The sequence below is a fragment of the Aphelocoma coerulescens genome, chromosome 1 (assembly GCF_041296385.1).
Source record: "Aphelocoma coerulescens isolate FSJ_1873_10779 chromosome 1, UR_Acoe_1.0, whole genome shotgun sequence".
Taxonomy (NCBI): Eukaryota; Metazoa; Chordata; class Aves; order Passeriformes; family Corvidae; genus Aphelocoma; species Aphelocoma coerulescens.
In genome coordinates, this window is record NC_091013.1 from 39,386,697 (window position 1) to 39,404,678 (window position 17,982).

The 17,982-nt window shown below is 38.2% G+C and overlaps 1 protein-coding gene across 2 annotated transcripts in view; it reads left to right on the forward strand.

The window, feature by feature from the left end:
* The window catches only part of NALCN (sodium leak channel, non-selective), a 229,631-nt gene that overhangs the window by 181,588 nt on the left and 30,061 nt on the right, over window positions 1-17,982 (forward strand). For both annotated transcript variants that reach the window (XM_069007795.1, XM_069007806.1), the window contains 5 exons: window positions 4,156-4,229; window positions 13,414-13,515; window positions 13,953-14,022; window positions 15,223-15,314; window positions 15,474-15,596. In XM_069007795.1, coding sequence (XP_068863896.1) covers window positions 4,156-4,229; window positions 13,414-13,515; window positions 13,953-14,022; window positions 15,223-15,314; window positions 15,474-15,596 — 461 coding nt within the window. The remainder of the gene's footprint in view (window positions 1-4,155; window positions 4,230-13,413; window positions 13,516-13,952; window positions 14,023-15,222; window positions 15,315-15,473; window positions 15,597-17,982) is intronic.

Consider the following 17,982-nt stretch of genomic DNA (forward strand, 5'->3'; position numbering starts at 1 on the left):
ATGGGAAGTAGTTTAGTTCATTTATCTGATATAGAAATAAGGATTCTAAAAATTCTATTCTAAAAATCTATAGTAATGTTTGATTTTCTTCAGCATGCATATTGACATATGTGTGTTGTTACTTGACTGACTACCGACTCCTTTAAATACAAGAAATGGATCAATTGTTCTTATCTAAAAATATTTTCCTGTATTGCTTCTTCTGAAAGAACTCATGATAAATTCACCAGTGTTCTGCTGAAGGAAGGACTCCTGATTCCTAAAGAGACAGGAGGACCATTATCTTCAAAAGTCATAATCCTTGAAGTGCCTAGGTTGTTTTGTGAATTCCATTTTGGACCACTGAGATCCCTAGGCACCAAACTCTAGAATCTCATACACGCCTATGTATTCCTGGATTAAAGAATGGTTACCTGGCTGCAACCTAAATTCCATCACAGTCCAGACACAGACAGGATTGTAAAAAACCTTCCGAACTTCACCTAAGCTACAGTTTCATTGGGGATGCTTAGACCAAGGTCAGTGCCCAAGGATGTCCTGTCTCGGCTGCAAGTTTCACAGCTAGTCCTGCAACTAAGTGAAGGAAAAGTAAATGTACTCTGCATAAATAATGTGATGCAACACCCTGTTCTGATACCTTTCTCCATTACTATGACTCCTTAGGCATGGAGGGGAACCATTTGAGGAGCAGCTGAGGTCACTCGATCTCTTCTGCCTGGAAAAGAAGAGAGTGAGAGAAAACCTCATCAAAGTCTACAACTTCCTCATGAGGGGGAGGGGAGGGGCAAGCAGTGATCTCTTCTCTGTGGTGACCAGTGACAGGACCCAAGGGAACCATCTGAAGTTGTGTCAGGGGAGGTTTGGATTGAGTATTAGGAAATGGTTCTTCACCCAGGGAGTGGTTGGGCACTGGAACAGGCTCCCCGGGAAAGTGGGCACAGCACCAGCCTGACAGAGTTCAGGAAGCATTTGGGCAGTACTCTGAGGCACCTGGTGTGACTCTTGGGGTGTCTTGTTCAGGGCCAGGAGTTGGACTTCATGATCCTTCTGGGTCCGTTCCAACTCAGCATATCCTGTGAGTCTATAATCCTTATTTATTTGTTCAAGCATCACTAAATAAAATTCATGAACAGCTTTGAAAATGCAAACAGAACACAATCTTTTCTCTCCCATCTCAGTGGCTCCAGCCATGCCCTCCTTCTACAGCTTCCCTTCATCTCTCTGGCTGATGCACCTCTGGCTCTGTGACAGCCAAATACCACAGTACAGCACTGTTCTTGCACAGCCCCAGCAGACAACTACGGTATTCATTGAAGGCATCAAGCACAGGGGATCAAACCATTTCCAGCTGGGGCAGCAAAGGGATTTAGTAGTGTTTTTATGCAAAACATACACCACTGTCTCCTTTGTTAGTCTTGCTGCCTAGAGCAAGGGTTCAGCAGTCCCTGGTAGTGTGTAAGTAGCCCTTGTCCTAGATCTGCCAGCACCTTTTCTTTAGATATTCTTCTTCTTGCTGGCATTAGGTAGTTTAACATTTGGCTTGTGGCAGCACTAAGTGACTTGGAGTCTTTGGAAATTCACAGACTCCTCATTCCTGTTTTCCCAGGGCATGCTTCCTTGTTGATGACCTGGGTGAGTTTCCTTGCTTGAGCCACAACCTTTAATGCCAAGGTGTTTTGTCACCTAATTTAAACACTGAAAAGAAGTGGTCTACGACAGATAAGGAGCTGTAGAAAATTTCAGGAAAATTTGTATGACTCAGCTTTTTTTACTGAAGTCAGATGAGCAAGAACTAGAAATTTGGTAGAAAATTAATGTTTCCTATGTTTGAAATATTTTCAATTTCTAAGATGTTAACAAGAATTGTTATTAGAAATAAATGGACATAACACATTACTAGGCAGCACACTTTTTTTCTCTCTGATGTTTCATGTAGTTGCAATTATTCTAAAGCATTTCTTTTTAAAAGGAAAAAAGAACTGAAACAAAACTTAGGAGTTTCCACCCTCATTATTCCCATAACCCTGAGCCCTAAAAAAATTATTAGCTCTGACATCTTGTAAAATAGGTGCTCCTGTGGTTTAGAAGCTTCTTTCTGCAATTCTGCTAAGGGAGAAAAGGTTACACAGGATTCCACTGACATTAATTTCATTGACATTAGGAAAAGAAAATATGTGAAAGAGTTGCCATTGCTTTCAGCATCATCAGTTATATCTAAATCCATAATAAAGTACAATGCTGATAAATTCACTAAACCTGTGTCAAGATACTGCAAATGAGTTAAAACCTACACAAATATGTTTCAATATATGACATATTTATACCTACAGTATATTTATTATAATGGTATGTTACTTCCCTGTCTGACCATCCAGGAGCCCCTCTAGTAGTCACTCTTCTATCACCTGAGCTGACCCCAAGGCCCCTTCACAGCTACACACCCCACATTTACACAGTCATACCAGGTTCCCTCATCAGCTCCACCCCAGGTTTCCCACAGCAGTCTCAGACATTCAGATCCTTAAAATAATTTAATCTTGCTACAATAACTGAATAACAAAAGAGCAGCTCGAGCTTGGTGCCTCCACGGAGAGACCCCAAGCAAAGGCACCCCGGGCATTTATACACTCACAGTCTAAGCAAGCTAAAGTCTGGGGTCATCAGCTCCTGCCATGTCTTTGAGTGCCACAGGTCCCTGTGTCCTTTGTTAGCCAAAGGGTCATCAGTTCACAGCCTCTTGCCTTGGGCTCAGGCTCCTGCACCCCCAGAGCTCAACCTGCAGCTCACACTGCTGCTGCACACCCAGCTGCCTGCACTGGATGTATTCCTCAACAGGTGTATCTCATACTATGATTTTCACTTTATTTTTATATTAAACATATCCAGGCAATGGAATTTTTTCTTGTTCATATTCAAATATTCAACAAGTTTATTACAATTTCTGTAACCTTAACTGAAATTCCAATACTTTTTTTTTCCAAACTACATTCTGAAGTGTTGCATACCTCATTTCTGTTTTCAAGTTGCAGGTTGTTAAGGAACCCCCAGATTCTCAAAACAGGGGTGTTTCCAAATCATCCATGTTATTACTTCTGCAGGCTGTACAGAGATGGGCTAGGACATGAGAAAGGTTAAAGGGGCCACACTTGAAAAGGCAAGGGGTAGGAAAGGGATTGTAGCTTGCTGTTACAATTGTGGTTTAAAAAGCAGTATCCATTTTATTAAGTACAGCCACTATAATTAACAAGTTTTTAAGGTATTTTCTAGGCTTCTGTTTGTCTAAAAAGTAAGATCTTACTGTGACCCAGAGTCAATAGGAGTCTTGAGAGAATTTCTAGCAAAATTATTTGTCAAATGACTAGATTTGAGCTAGTGTTTTAGAAAATTTAAAGAACATTTAAAGAAATGTGCTTAAAGATTCCATTTCAGATTGATCAAAACCAGGACACAGATTGCTAAGAGTTTTCCAAATCTCTCTCAACCATTTTCTTCAAGATAACAATCTCCAAACAGTTGACAGATTTAAGTCTTACAGTGTGCCAGAGGCTTTCTGTTCATCACAGGTGCAATTCCTGAGCTAAATTCTTCAGCTGTGGTTTGCTCCTTGATTTGCTATGTTTGTTAATCACTTGCTTATTTTTTCATGTATCTCAGTCCTTTCATTTTACATTCAGGAAGTCCTGTTCACAAGAAGATTCCTGAAACCCTGTTCATGACCAGAGGCAAGCATAAGCATATTTTGCTCACCACATTTTTTCTCTGCATCTGTGGGAAGAAAAAGACATTGAAATGACACATCTAAGCTTTGTTAGCTGGCTCTTTTTTACAATCAAGGCATCTCCAGAGTGTGATCCAGCCTAGTCAAAATCCAAAGTGGAGAAGGAGTAGCAAAATGGTGTGATTTGGCCAATTGGAGAAGAAAAGAAATGTGTAATAAATGAAATTTGTGCTAGCCAACAAAACTATCTGCTTCTTTCTACATGGAACTACCTAAGAATTAGGATTGGAAGGCCAAAAGATGTACATAAGCATTTTGGGTTTTTTCCACCATCATTTTCATGCACTCAGCATCATAAGATTTAATTGGTCTGTCAGATACACACGCTATATTTTAAGACAATTAAAAAGTATGCTGTCTTTTTCTTAATTTTATAGCTCCGTAAATCTGTTTTCAGCATCAGAGCAAGAAACCTTCTGGAAAAAGAGACAGCAATCAATAAAATTCTAAGGTAAGTGTCAGATGTGATTTGATACTTTTTTGACTGTCATCTGATTTCTCACAGCCTTGTTTATCACGAATGTGACTGGATGTGTAATATTCATAATAATGTATCCCTTTGTAGTACATCTGTTGCCTTCATCATTAAAGATAAATTGCTCTTTGGCTATTTTATATGCTTGAACAGCAAAAAGAGAGGGATTGTACTTCTTCAGTATGTATTTGAATTGTGTCATGCAGAAAGATCATGTTTCAGCTCTTTTCACTTCTTCTTTCTAAATTAACCAAAACATGTCTCTTCATAAGGGGTGTTATTTTGCCTAAAGAATTCCAGCCTGGTTCTTGCAAATGTCTGCACATAAACATTTGCAGGGATTGTGCACTAGAAAACATAGACTACAGCTAATCATATTCCATGTACGAAATGGACAGTGAAGATTTCAGAACTATGACTTCTGTAGAAGGATTTCCTGAATGTTTTAATAATGATCCATCCTTTTGGTATGCCATATCAAGTAAGTACTCAGCACTGTAAGTGAATAATGCAAGCCTCAGTCTCCAAGACTCATTTCTGAAGTTGTCACATAGGTAACTCCGTGCTGCAGTTTTTCATGCCACTGTTGGTTTTGCATTAGAATGACTGTTCTCAATATAAGGTGAATTATTAATGCAAACAATGTATAGGTCACTTCTTTTTATATTTATATTAGCATTTTGTCAATGAGAGGTCCCAGGCAAATACACAGTATCAACAGGAATAACTGATCTGAAATGTACAGATTAAGTAAGGCAATGTTTTATGAGGAGCAGTGAACTAGGGGTTCAGTGTGAGTTCTGAATTTTCAAGTTTCTTGAATACCATTTGAGAAGTTTTACAGCTCTGGTTCTTTTTAATGCTCTATAAGAATACAGCACAGGGAGAACTTCAAAAATTAACGTAAAACTTTTTGTCTTTAAACCCATGTAATGTCAACATAAAAAATCACTGATTCAAATGAATACTCATTGTAAAAATATCAGTGATAAATGTAAATACAATACCATAAGTATTCAGTCGTAACAAAATTTAGTGCACTATTTTTAAGCATTTCTTTCAGTTGTGTGCCTTGATTTTACAGGAATTACTGTTACAGATAGATTAAGCAAAATACTTCTAAAAATGCAGGTTTAGATATGGGCATCCTCACAGCATTTCAGTAAAACATTTGTAATGAAATTCTGTGTTATATGACAACTGTGAAATGTTATTGATGCCTCCAGGGTTACACAAATGTCAGGGTTTTTGGTGTGTTTCATACACTGTACTGCAGAGAAAAAAATGTAGACAAAAGAAAAAACCCTACTTTTATATATTTAAATATTTTTTTTAAAAACCCTGATATTGTAAGAGCTCCATTCTTTCTTAGATAGGAGAAAAAAATTAAATCCTGGAAGCTGAAATTCAGAATTCTGCCATCTGCACAGAACTTTCGCCTTTTCAGGAGCAGTCTGAAACAGTGGGAGGATAATCCAGGCAAACCATTGAACTTCACTAAGTTCTCAGAGTTACAAGGACAAAACCAGAAATCAGTCCTGCCAGTTTCAATCCTGCTGGATTCCACTTGGTCCTTCAGATCATGGCTTCTGCCAAAGTCTTGTGTGTAAAAGGACTTCTCATCAATTCACCTGAGTTCCTCTGAAGAAGAGTTTCAGAGGCAGAAGAATAAAGTTTTCATTTACTGATCTCATATCTTATTTTTAACTATCTATTTACTCTGTTAATTTAATCTACATTTACTGAATTTTCTAATCTATTTCCTGGATCATCAGCAATGAACTTTGAGAAACAGAGAAAAGGAGAGAACTTCTGTCAAGTAAGAAAAACATGGATCACATGTCCTTTAGTGCTTTCTTGAGCTGCTTGTAAGTCATTTACAAAGAGTCTTACTGTCCTCCTGAGAAAAAGTACAAATACTGTTTGTTGTTCTTTGTTATTGCCTCAAAATTGTTACATAAGCTCTGATTTGTGACACTTGCAATGCATCTGTTCCAGCATAAGAAAACTGTTCATGGCATATCTGGTGGGCAAACTGATAGAGACCATTGCCAGTGATGGGCTGACTGATCCTGAGCACTACCAGTGTTCCCACTGTTGATTATGGGGAGTTTTGCAAACAGGAAAATTCAAACTCTCAACATGAGAGATTTTTGTTCTTATTTTTGCTTTAGTTGTAAATGCTGTAAACTCCTTCATAAAATTAGGTGACTCTCAGCTGCTCAGAGTATCTGACAAAAGAAGAAACAGCATTTATGCCAAAAACAATAAGAGATAACTCAGAATGTCACTTCTGAAAAGATTGCTTCTAGCATCATTTTAATTTTTGTCTACCTGAAATAAGAAGCATTTATCCAAGGCAATACCTCTGTGTAGGTAAAGCTGCCCATGGGCAACTTCAACTTGATAAAATTGCTATGCTGAAAGGGTATTTTAAGTCTGTTCTAACCTAAATCCACCTCTGACCTTTCCCCTCCCACACTTTTTAAACCTTGCCAAATTATTTTTTAATCAAATTGTGAATGTTTCAATATAACCAACTGTATAGAAGGACTGTGCATTACACATAGGTACCTTCATGTCTCTCTTGTGCATCCTTCTCTATCCAAACCTCATTTTTCCCTTTTATATGCTGAACTGCAGCTTGACATCTTCTTCCCCAAGAGGAAGAAGAAGGACATCAATAGCCCTTGACCACCAAGAGAGACAGATTATGCACTCAGTCCTGGGTGTCTCACCTGCTCATCTGGTGTTACATTATGCAGCAAAACTGATGTCTTGGGTCTCTTTGTTTTCCGGCAGCTTTCTTGCTGCACCCCTAGGGAAGTATCTCATTTCTAACCATCCTTGTTTAGAAACCAACCTTCACCTTGCCTCCTTTAGGTCTTTGTGCAATTAGGCATGGGAACCAAGTCAAGCATGTAGCAACTACTGTCCTGGTACTTTGATCAGTGCTTTGCATCTGACACTGCCAGTGTCAGAGCATGAAGGCCTTAACTCTTCACATAAATCCAATCTGAGGTGAGGTCTTCAACCATGAAAAATGAAATAAAGTAAAAGTGAGTTAGAGACAGTTAGAACAACTTTTTCAAAACAAGATCCCATTTAATAGTGCCTCTGAATTGCAAATGGCTGCATTCCTTTCTGAAAATTACAATGCATTTCCCTCAGCAGCAATAACCACTTCTAGCAAATTTACTTTCTCCTGTATATCTTCAGTGCTTCACACTTTTCTCTCACTCTGCACTGCTGTGAGCACTGCTTTTCCTCTTAAAAGCAAGTTTTGTGCCTGTGGTTCTTCTGACCCTCATTCCTTGCTCGATCATTATCTACAAATGGGGTCTAGTCCTTTATTAGTCCCACTGGCTTTCTGAAGTAGAGAGAGTAGAGCAGGTCCAGTCAAAATGTTGAGTATAAATCATTTCATTCTCTCCAGTGATGAGGATAAGTTGTAAACAGCACAGAATGGTGGGGAAAATGAGCAAATTAAAAGTAGTCTCACATAGTCCAAAATATAATCAAAGTGTCGATAGTGCAAAACCTGATTCTGGTCTCCATTAAACCGTGCTTCACAGAATCAGAGAATGGTTGAGATTAGAAGGGAACTCTGGAGGTCATCTGGTCCAACCTTCCTGCTCAAGCAGGATCACCCAGAACAAGTGGCCCAGCACCACATCCAGACACCTTTTGAATATCTCTACAAGGCATATATATAAAATATGTATTGTGACAGTTTGGGAAACTGTTTTTTTTTTTAATGGGCAGCTTTTTATTTGCTGTTCATTACAGCTGATGCTATAATCAAATTGTAAACTGATGCTAGAGGTGTGCAATAGGATTTTCACTGTTCTAGACAAGATTTGTCTGATGTGTTTCCTGGGCCTGAGGGAGTAGCATAACTCATGCTTAAGTGGAATGTTCAGTTTCATAAACAACTAACTGAATGCAATGCATTTATCTTTTGTTTGAAACTGAGACTGCCATGGGGGAGGGTGGGGAGGGAGGAAGGGAGAGAGGGAAGAAAGAATTGCTTGAATTAAGTATCCTATTCTAGTTTGTTAATATGTTAGAAGATAATTCAGACTTTGTTCATACAAGTATTTCTGCAAAATACAGTGATTTCTAGGAAAGCTATAAATTTATCTCTAAATAAAAGTCTCTCTGAACACTAGTACAGAGGATGAGCAAAGATATTTTCCAACCTAAATGATTCTCTGATTCTATGATCCTAGAAGATATACCTTTGGTACCCTCTATTAGAAATTTGCCTGTGTTAAATAACTGACTTGTATTAGTCAGTTCTGAATCACTTGCAACAAATTTCTTGGCATATATTTTATGTTTTCTCTCTTAAGAGTATGATTTCTTTCTTTGTAACTTTGAGGGTTTGACCCCATGCATTTCTCATAACAAATGTTCCAGGTAAGTTCCATTGATGATTGTTGTCATCCAGTGCAAAATCCAGACTTAGTCACCGCCTTCCTCAATCTCTACGAATGTATGCCATGACTGAATTTCACATGCCTGATGCGAAGACAAACAAAAAGAAATGCTGGAATTCACATGTCCATACGTAAGAAGTTACTCTGTTTTATGGGGTTTGTGCCAAATGAACACCATGTTATGGATCACCGAAAAGCACAATTGTGCAGTTATTGGGCTATGGAGTCTCCAAAACTGCAGGTATGGAATTGATCCCATTTTGAGAGAGGTGGTAGACTGGATGCCCACTTGGGGTTTCTTCTTCTGCATTGCTTTTATTGATTCTTCTACAATCCAATAAAAATTGTTATTATACTCCTGCGAGAGGAGAAGCTTAAACAGCAAGGCAAGAATGACAATCAAGAATAAAAATTGCTAAAGGAAAGTAAGTCTCCTGCCATAGCTCAACTGCCTGAGCAGTCACTAAAGAAAATAAGTGATTGGTTTTTTTGCTTTAGAGATATATGGAAGGAAACAAGAAAAAAGATGGAAAAGAAAAAAACTGACTTAGCCAAGTTGCATTAATAAACCATTTTATTTCACCAGACAGATTCAGATTTCTTTAAAAAATAGTATATTTTTCCCCCAAAGAACAGTAGTGTAGCTGTGGTGAAAATGTGCATTGTGCTTGCTATTCAAAAAGTGCCTTATTAAATTAAATTTATAAACGAATGAAAGAAACTCTACAGTGCCTCTCAAGTGGATTCCCTGTGAATCTTAGGCTGTCACATTTAGCTATATATTCCAAGTTAGATGGAATTATAATGAGAGCATAGAAAGATTTAGTAAGGATAGAGAGTCATAGAGAGTGACAACAGTGCTGAATGAGGCTGATAACTACACTGAAGTGCACCACACTACTGAGGCTTCAGTGTGAGCACGTTTCAGGGAGAACAAAAGTACATAGCAATATATGCAGTTGCTACCGTTACTACATAAATACTCACTCATTAAAATAATACAGAAAAAAAAACCAAATCAGTGTTATACTGGAATGCAGGATGAGTAAACACTTGTTGTGGAAAGGATGCCTGACTTAAAAATCCAAGTGTGCGCCACATGCTTACCCTCTGCAAGAGATCTCCGAATATTCATTAAAGGTATGGTGTTTTGAAGTATTGATCAAAACCTTTAACATTTTACATTTGGTCAAAGAATGTTACGTGAACACTCTGTTCACAACTTATTTTTCAGGAACTCCAAAGCATGAAATAGTTTGAAGGACTTCAGAAATGTGGACCTCCTAATTGGTTGCAGGTAATACAAACTATGTGGTACAAACTATGTGGTATTGCAGTATTGTCTTGTTCTGTGTGATCTTCACCTGGCTTTCTGGTAACCTAACAAATTGCATTTTCTCTTTCAGGATACTTGATTACATTTTCACTTTTCAAGGCAGGTTTGGAACATGTGGTTTGCAGCTGTTGAATGGTGTTCAGAGTTCTGCAAGGTGAGTACAAAGTCCAGAAGCTTGACATATTTCTTTTCTCCTTTGTTTCATACCTTCCTTATTCCTCCACAAGTGAAAGTGAACCTATCTAATATTTCAGAGGGGTGGTATAGGAAGATGAAAAGGGCAATTTTAGCTAAAAAGGGTAATTGTGCCTCTGTTGTTTGAAGAAAGGTCAAAAGATTTTGACCAGCTACAGTTACATAAAAATGTATCAAGGCAAGAAAAGCATTTTTTTTAAACTCCAATTTTCAAACCACATAGGACTGATTTTTTAACACTGTGGCACACTGATTGTGCCTGGTTTGGGATTCAACTCCAGGCAGCCAAATCTGCCTGTGAGCTAAGGGATGAACTCTACCATCTAGTTGACAGAGCTCTAATCAGTAAAGGTAATGGAGCCCAGTGAGATCTTTAGCTGACTGCTTTGTCTTTAGATGCCCACTTTATGGTTAGTTTAATACCTTCCAAACATCATTAATTAAATTAACTGACCAAGCATTCAATGAATTTGTTCACATATGGACATACAGTAATGTGTGAGATGCCGGAGGATGTCCAAAACATCCTCTGGAAGATGGCAGGTAATATAGAAGTTTATAGGTGTATTGTAACCTGCTGCAGCAAGGCAAAATACTCGAAGGCATGGCAGGTGGTGCTGGCCACCTCTGTCCAACCAATTTAATTGAGTCCTACATCTCCATTGGCCATGAGTTGGCTAAAGGCCTGCACACGTGGCTCACAGGCAGGCACTGAGAGTAAGCACATACGTGTACATGTCTACAGTGAGAACATAAACCCTACTGCAGACTTTACAAGTGGCAATTCTGCAGTTCGGAAAAATTCATGGCACCTGCCGTCTTTTTCAAACGTCCCCAAAGATCTGCAACTCTAGGTGTCTAAGCAGCTGAAAAATATCCAGATTCTGAGTCAAAAGGATAACTAAGCATGGCTTTTACTAAGAGTTCATACAAGGAAGATTAATTCCCATGGCACTAATTCCCATGAAGTGGAGAATGCCAGGAGAGAGGCTGTCAAAAGTAGACAAGGCCTTTTCAGCACAACATCTTTTTCTCTGGAAATACAAAAAAGTCTCTTTGGAGTTACTTGATAAAAGTTTCTGATCTCTCTGCTAAACAACTAGTATTTCATTATTTCTCTGTTGACTTCAGAAGAGCTGCAGGCTTCCAGAGGTATTGAAAATGAGGCAATGGATATAAATGCTAAATACAGATTTAGGAATCTAGCCTAGAGCTCATAAACAATACTAAGCCTTTCTACAGGTGTTACTCTTTATGCATGCCCATTCTGCCATAGTATGCCCATAGTATATGACTATGTCTATTTCATAATATTATTAATAATCAAATAAGCTATCTTGTTCATTATTCAGGTAAAGAATTTATTGCTTGAGCCTTTAAAGTTCTCTTTTATTATGGACACTAAGTGTTTATGCAACTTGGAATTCAAGTTTCTATGTACAAGAACATGAAAAGTTTATGAACAAGTTACTTTTTGATGTCAAGAAAATAATCTTTAGCTGTTAAAAGCAGAGCATAATAGTTTATATCTACAGGGGGAAAAAGAAATAAGTTACCCTCTTTGCCACACCAAAAAGCCTCTATACAGAAGGCAGACCCCAGAACTTTTCATTGTCTCTACTGGGAAAAACTGGATTTTAATTTAAATGGAGTTAGATAGGATCTATTTTTAGGATGTAATTGTTTTCTTTTTCGCCTTTTTTTCAATGAAAAATTGCAAAGGTATTCAAATATCTCAGTTGCTTTCTGACAGTGTTATGTGGTATCATCCTCCACAGTATAATGCTTAAAATCCTTTGGTATTAAAATGTCCATGATTTATCTAAGATGAGCTGTGTTTTATAAGACATACAGTAATTTTCTTATATGTCATGATGCTTTAGTGCAGTGTAGTGTAATCTAATGCTTTCTATAACAAGTGTAGCACAATGTATTTTTCTAGCATGCTAATCTGATTGGCAGTGGTGACACTGACAAGCATTTTAAGGTTCTCATTTTTGTTCCAGATATCCCTTTGGATTGCTACTTGTATCATTTATGTGTTTAAATCCAAAAGATGAAGAAAAAAGTGGAGAAGAGTGAAAAACAAAGCCACAGTGGGGAAAGAACATGCCATGGACACCTTCTACCATCAAGCATGATCATTCCATGCTGTCAAGGCATTTATCTAAGCCTTACAGTAGACTGGCAAATAGAGTGGTTACACAAAGAGTGTATAGTTTTTTTCATCTTTTCAGAAAAAATGAAGATTCAGTTCAATAAAAAGTATGGAATATTACCAGCTGGGTCTTGTGTTTCTCTAAATGGTGTCATAACACAAAATGAGCAATAAGGAGTGCACAGTGTAAACTTCAAATTGAATCATTCTGGAAAGTTAAAATATGTTTCCAATGTTGAAATTCCATTTCTCAGCCATCAGAGGGATCTGAGTGAGCTCTTTTATTGGAAACCTTTTCTTTTCTTAAGCAAATCAATTTCATTGTAGCCATTGAGATAAAGATACGCATGCTCTGTTCAGCTGTGGCACACTTACTGGCCAACAAATACTCATTTCTGCCAAAATGTGTAAAATGTGTTTCCCAAAATTAAGCAAAAAAACAAAATGAACCATGAGCAAACAAGTGAGAAAACCCACACAACAAAATGCTGCAAGTTGAATGCATTCTCAGAGAGCAGACACTTCGTATTACAGAATATCAGCAATGTGCATCTCTTCATTTCATACCATATATGGTTCCAGTTATTTTGAACACTCCAAGTTATGTTGTAAGTCATAAGTATGTGTGCGCAGCCCTAAAAGGGACTAAAATTGCTGTTGTACTTGTTCTGTTCCCTTCTTTATTGCTGAGAAACTGGTTTTACTGATGGTTAGTGCATTGCTTGACCCCTTTCACACTTAGTGAAGTCTTGAGGGATGAAAAATTCTACAGCAAACTGAACAAAAGTCATAGATGGCTCTTGCTAAGGCATGGAGAAGGTTCATTGGATGACCAGTTGTGTTGCAGAGCGGGGGTCCATTGCTTGGACATATTTTCCTGGAAAGTCCATTGCTCTTGTATTGTTATTCTCTATTGCTCTTGAAGTCCTTGCTCCCCACAAAGCCAAGATGATTTCTCTGAATGTGCTACCTCTGAAATTATCATTTATACTGAAAACTCTGTGTCATCATCTTTACATTTCTTCGTAGGGCCTGCACTAGACAACGCATGCTGAGCGGATCATTTGAGGGGCAGCCAGCAAAGGAAAGGTCAATACTTAGTGTCCAGCATCATATACGACAAGAACGCAGGTAAAAATGGACAGAAGGGATGGTTTTAAAATATTCTTAAAATAAAGGTGACAAAAGGAATGGAATTTGAGCAATCCCTAACGTGTGTAAAGCCAAAACTACTTGCTTGTACCAAGAACTGAATTCTACATCTTCCTTGTAACCATAATGAAATTCATTGTACTGTATAAATGGAAAAAATGCCTTTTTATTTCAAATGTCATTTCCTTTGCCAACTACAAAGCTATCAATTTAAAGATCAGAAGGACAGAAATTGGCTTATGTTAGACCAGATTGAAAACAATTGAAGAACATATAAGCTTCTGATGTTAGCAAGAGAAAAATGATAAGAATTTGAGATATTGAGTGGCTGAAGAGCAGTGCTTAATAATGGTCATCTTATAAAGGTCAAAATTTCATCTTGAGATGTATTGTTAAATTGATTATGATTGTTTCAGGTCACTGAGACATGGTTCAAACAGCCAGCGAATCAGCAGAGGAAAATCTCTTGAAACATTGACTCAAGACGTAAGTCCTCATAGAAATGCTGGTTTCAATTTGAAAATATAAGAAATAAGAATAGGTACTATCAAATAAATGCTTGTGTAAGACTAATTTCTATTTATGAACTTGCTTGCAATTTGTCTTTTGAAATCTTGAAAGGAAGTCATAAGACAAATGCTGTAACTGCTTTAGAATTATCCTCAAAATAATTGATATGGTTATTTCACTGATAGACTTACTGGTTTTGGAATGCTTGCTGAGATAGATTCACTGAATCTGTAGACACTGCATTAGGAACACAACAATTGCTACCCAGGACACCTTAAAAAGCGTTACTCTGAAATTAGACAAATCATTCAGGCTGGCAAAATAGCACTTCAAAATTTCTGATGGAAGTTTAGCAATATTTTCCAAGCAGCAGAACTGTCAGACAAAGCGACAAAGACTAAAAGGGAGAACAGTAATCAAGGACTTCACTGTGGTATAATTTCATGTAGTTAAGTGCATTTTCATTTCTGCAAATTCATATGATATTTTGTGGATCTCTGTGACAATGAAAATTCAAGGGGCAATATTAGTCACCCCATTTCCAAACTATCTCAGTCTTTAAAGGTAACTAAAGCAGATGTGGCTTTGCTAGTATACAATAGTAAGGATAACACCCAGCATTACCCCACCAGGGGTGCTTCAAAGACTCACATAACTCAGAACAGTAGTGCTGATTGTTCCCTCCACTCCATGAGCTCAGACAGCATCCTGCCTCACTCCCTCCCTCTCCCTCAGCCCTGCACGCAGCAGTCACTACCTGTACGATCTGCATGCCTCTCAGGCTGGCAGCCATGCAGCAGGCTTGAGAAGCTGAAAGAGTGTGTAAAGCCTTTTCTTTCCCAGTCTTTGCCCCTAGTAACTTTGATGGTATTCATTCCAGTTCAGAGAGATTGGCTGGACTTACAGGACCTCTGTTTTTTAAGTTAAACGTTAGATTGGCTGGAGCCTCAAGCATGAAATTAGAACTGAAATTAACCTTGATGAAAATAAGGAGCCTTGTGCTGTAGATAGAAAATACTGTGCAATATGCTTGACTGAGTTGATGTGCATTACATTTGGAAATAAAGATCTTTCATTTGAATATTTCTATGTAAAATACCATATCTTGCTTTCATCTGAAACATTAAAAAACAACAACCCTCAGACCTCGATTAAAAGGAATCATTTTGCTTCTAGCACTCCAACACAGTGAGATACAGAAATGCACAGAGAGAAGACAGTGAGATAAAGATGATCCAAGAAAAAAAGGAACAAGCTGAAATGAAAAGGTATTTAAAAATCAAAAGTCTGAGTGCATATTTTCTGTATTAACTACTCTCTGTATGAAGTTAAAAGTATTAAGAGTCAACATGAAAAAAGGAACAAAGTGTAAGGGATAGTTTTGCCAGGCATAATGTGTAACACTTAATAATTTGTTTTTTCAAAAGGAAAGTCCAGGAGGAGGAGCTGCGAGAGAACCACCCGTATTTCGATAAACCCCTTTTCATAGTTGGCCGTGAGCACAGATTCAGGAACTTCTGCCGAGTGGTGGTACGGGCTCGCTTTAATGCGTAAGTTCATTTCATAGCAACATAGGCTCCAATGGGTGTTTACTTCCATGTCCTTAGAAATCAAGTTCTAACTTGATTTTCATTTACAAGGAAAACTGCTTATAGTGTGGTCACCAGACAAGCTGGCAGCCACTTGACTGTGGTGTAGTCTTGCTGTTGGAGGAAAGGAAGCAATAAAATGCTGTGTAAGGGCAGATGTGGTTGAGCAGTCTGTGATGCTGAGGTGGACAGTACTGTGGGGAAACTGCAGGCATGAGCTGAGAGGAAAGGCCAACGTTTCCCACTTTTAGACCTTTGGGAATCAGCTTGCTATTCTCTTCCTGTTCCTCATCATAAGGTGAGAAATTTTTATACACCAACAGTTACTCATAGAACAGAAGGTGAAGAGAAATGAATTGCACCTATGCTCACCCAAATACTCTCTAGCCTGTAATTAGGGACCCAGAATGGGATGGGGAGGTGTTCAGCTGTGGGAGATAAAAGGAGAAAAGCTTAAACCTGATGAAAACCCGGAGGACTCAGCAAGTAAGCTGTAGGTATATGTGAGTGTGGCAGATAGAGATCCATGTACAAGCAGCTTGATACAAAATCATCTCACAGCTCTTCTTTTAAACCTCTGTCTCTTGCTGGCGCCCTGATTTTAAAAGGTTAATGCATGTCATCTTGCAAAGAGACGGTGTAAGATAGCTCAAGGCTATGAGCTTGGCATTTCGAAGGACTGGTTTCAGCAGCTGCTTTACCACTGATTTTCTCTGTGCCCTTCAACAAATTACTTATAATTAGCGTAGCAGGATGGTTAGATACTCAGTTTTAACAATACGTGTATTTAAGGTTCTGCCACCTTTGTAGAGACATGTCCTTGAGTTACATCCCCACTTTTCTATGCAACTTGATTGTGGTGCACTGGTCCATGAAGCAGTTGCAAATTAAAACAGAAAAACAAAACACACAAACAGTCAATCAAATCCACTTAGTAAGTGGATTGCCTCTTAGCATTGTGGAGTGCCCAGTGGTAACAGGATATTTATATTAAAGCAGTTTAAATAAAATATTTGCAATTATAAGAATAAACTGATTTTCTTAAACAGTCTTCTTTTTTTTCGTTTACTTATCCTACCTGCTTTATTTGTTGTCTCATCTAGCTTACCAAGTAAGATATTTTAGATACCTTTTTCAAAATTACAGGATACATATTTTCTTCTAGTAAAAAAGGTTGAGGAATGCTGCTATGTACAATGTAGGGAGAGGCATGAGTCTAAGAAGCAAAAGTCAGTGGATTCAGTGGAAGGGCACCTAATCCAGTATGTTCTGTGTACTTACTGGTGTTAAGTGGATGAACCTGGCCTCTGGTTCTTGTTCTCCTTGTATGTCTTGTGCATTCCTGTAATTCATAACCATGAAATCTGTCTGGTGGTAATTCCTCAAGTGTGTTCAGTCCATTTTTCACTTTAAGCTCAGAAAGGAAGTATTGGCAATTTCACATCCTGATGGCTAGAGCCCTCCAATGAAATATAGGATATGTCACTGCAGATCCTGTCTTGGCATGATTTCCTACAGGAGTTGGAAGATAAGTAAAAGTGCCTATAACCAGTGGGCCAGGGGAAGCTTCTTGGAAAGTATTCTTGTAGCTTCTCCCACAGCAGTCATTCTGCTTTGTATGAAATTGATAAATAATTGCTGCAGCAGGAACTTAACTCATGTCACCTAGATACGTGCGTGTTACTTACAGAGTTGTTCTCACTCCTTGACTGCCTAGTGGTGTTTGGCTATGGTAGGTGGAGGACAGCAATTACATGGGAAAATTCAGATACAGAGAATCTAAAAATATTAATCAGAAAAAGATTAAAGAAATAATAAAAGACAAAGTTTGTGGAAGGATTTTTTGTGAGAGAGAGAGAGAGAGTGTGTGTGTGTGTGTGTGTGTGTGTGTGTGTGTGTGTGTGTGTGTGTGTGTGTGTATTTTAACTGGGGATATCATAGGATCACAGAGGCATTGAGTGGTTTGAGTTGCAAGGGGCCTTAAGGATCACCTAGTTCCAACCCCTCTGCCTTGGACAGGGACAGCTTTCACTAGTCCAGGTTGCTCAGAGCCTCATCCATCCATGGTCCAAGAGGTTTTGAAGTAAATGTGAAGAGCATTTTGGTACATAAAATTTGGTACATAAAATAAAGCAGGTTATCCCCCTTATTCCCAAGAAAATTACAAGATTAAGTCCTTGTTTACAAATTCAAGACCCAAAAAGCTGTCAGTTCAAAGAATCTTAGGGGAATTACAGGTATGCAATGAGTTAAAGTGATACTATCTATGTTGATAATATGACTGAAATTGCATAGAATTAAGTGAAACTTATACAGACATTTAAAATAAAGACAAGATAAAATGGAG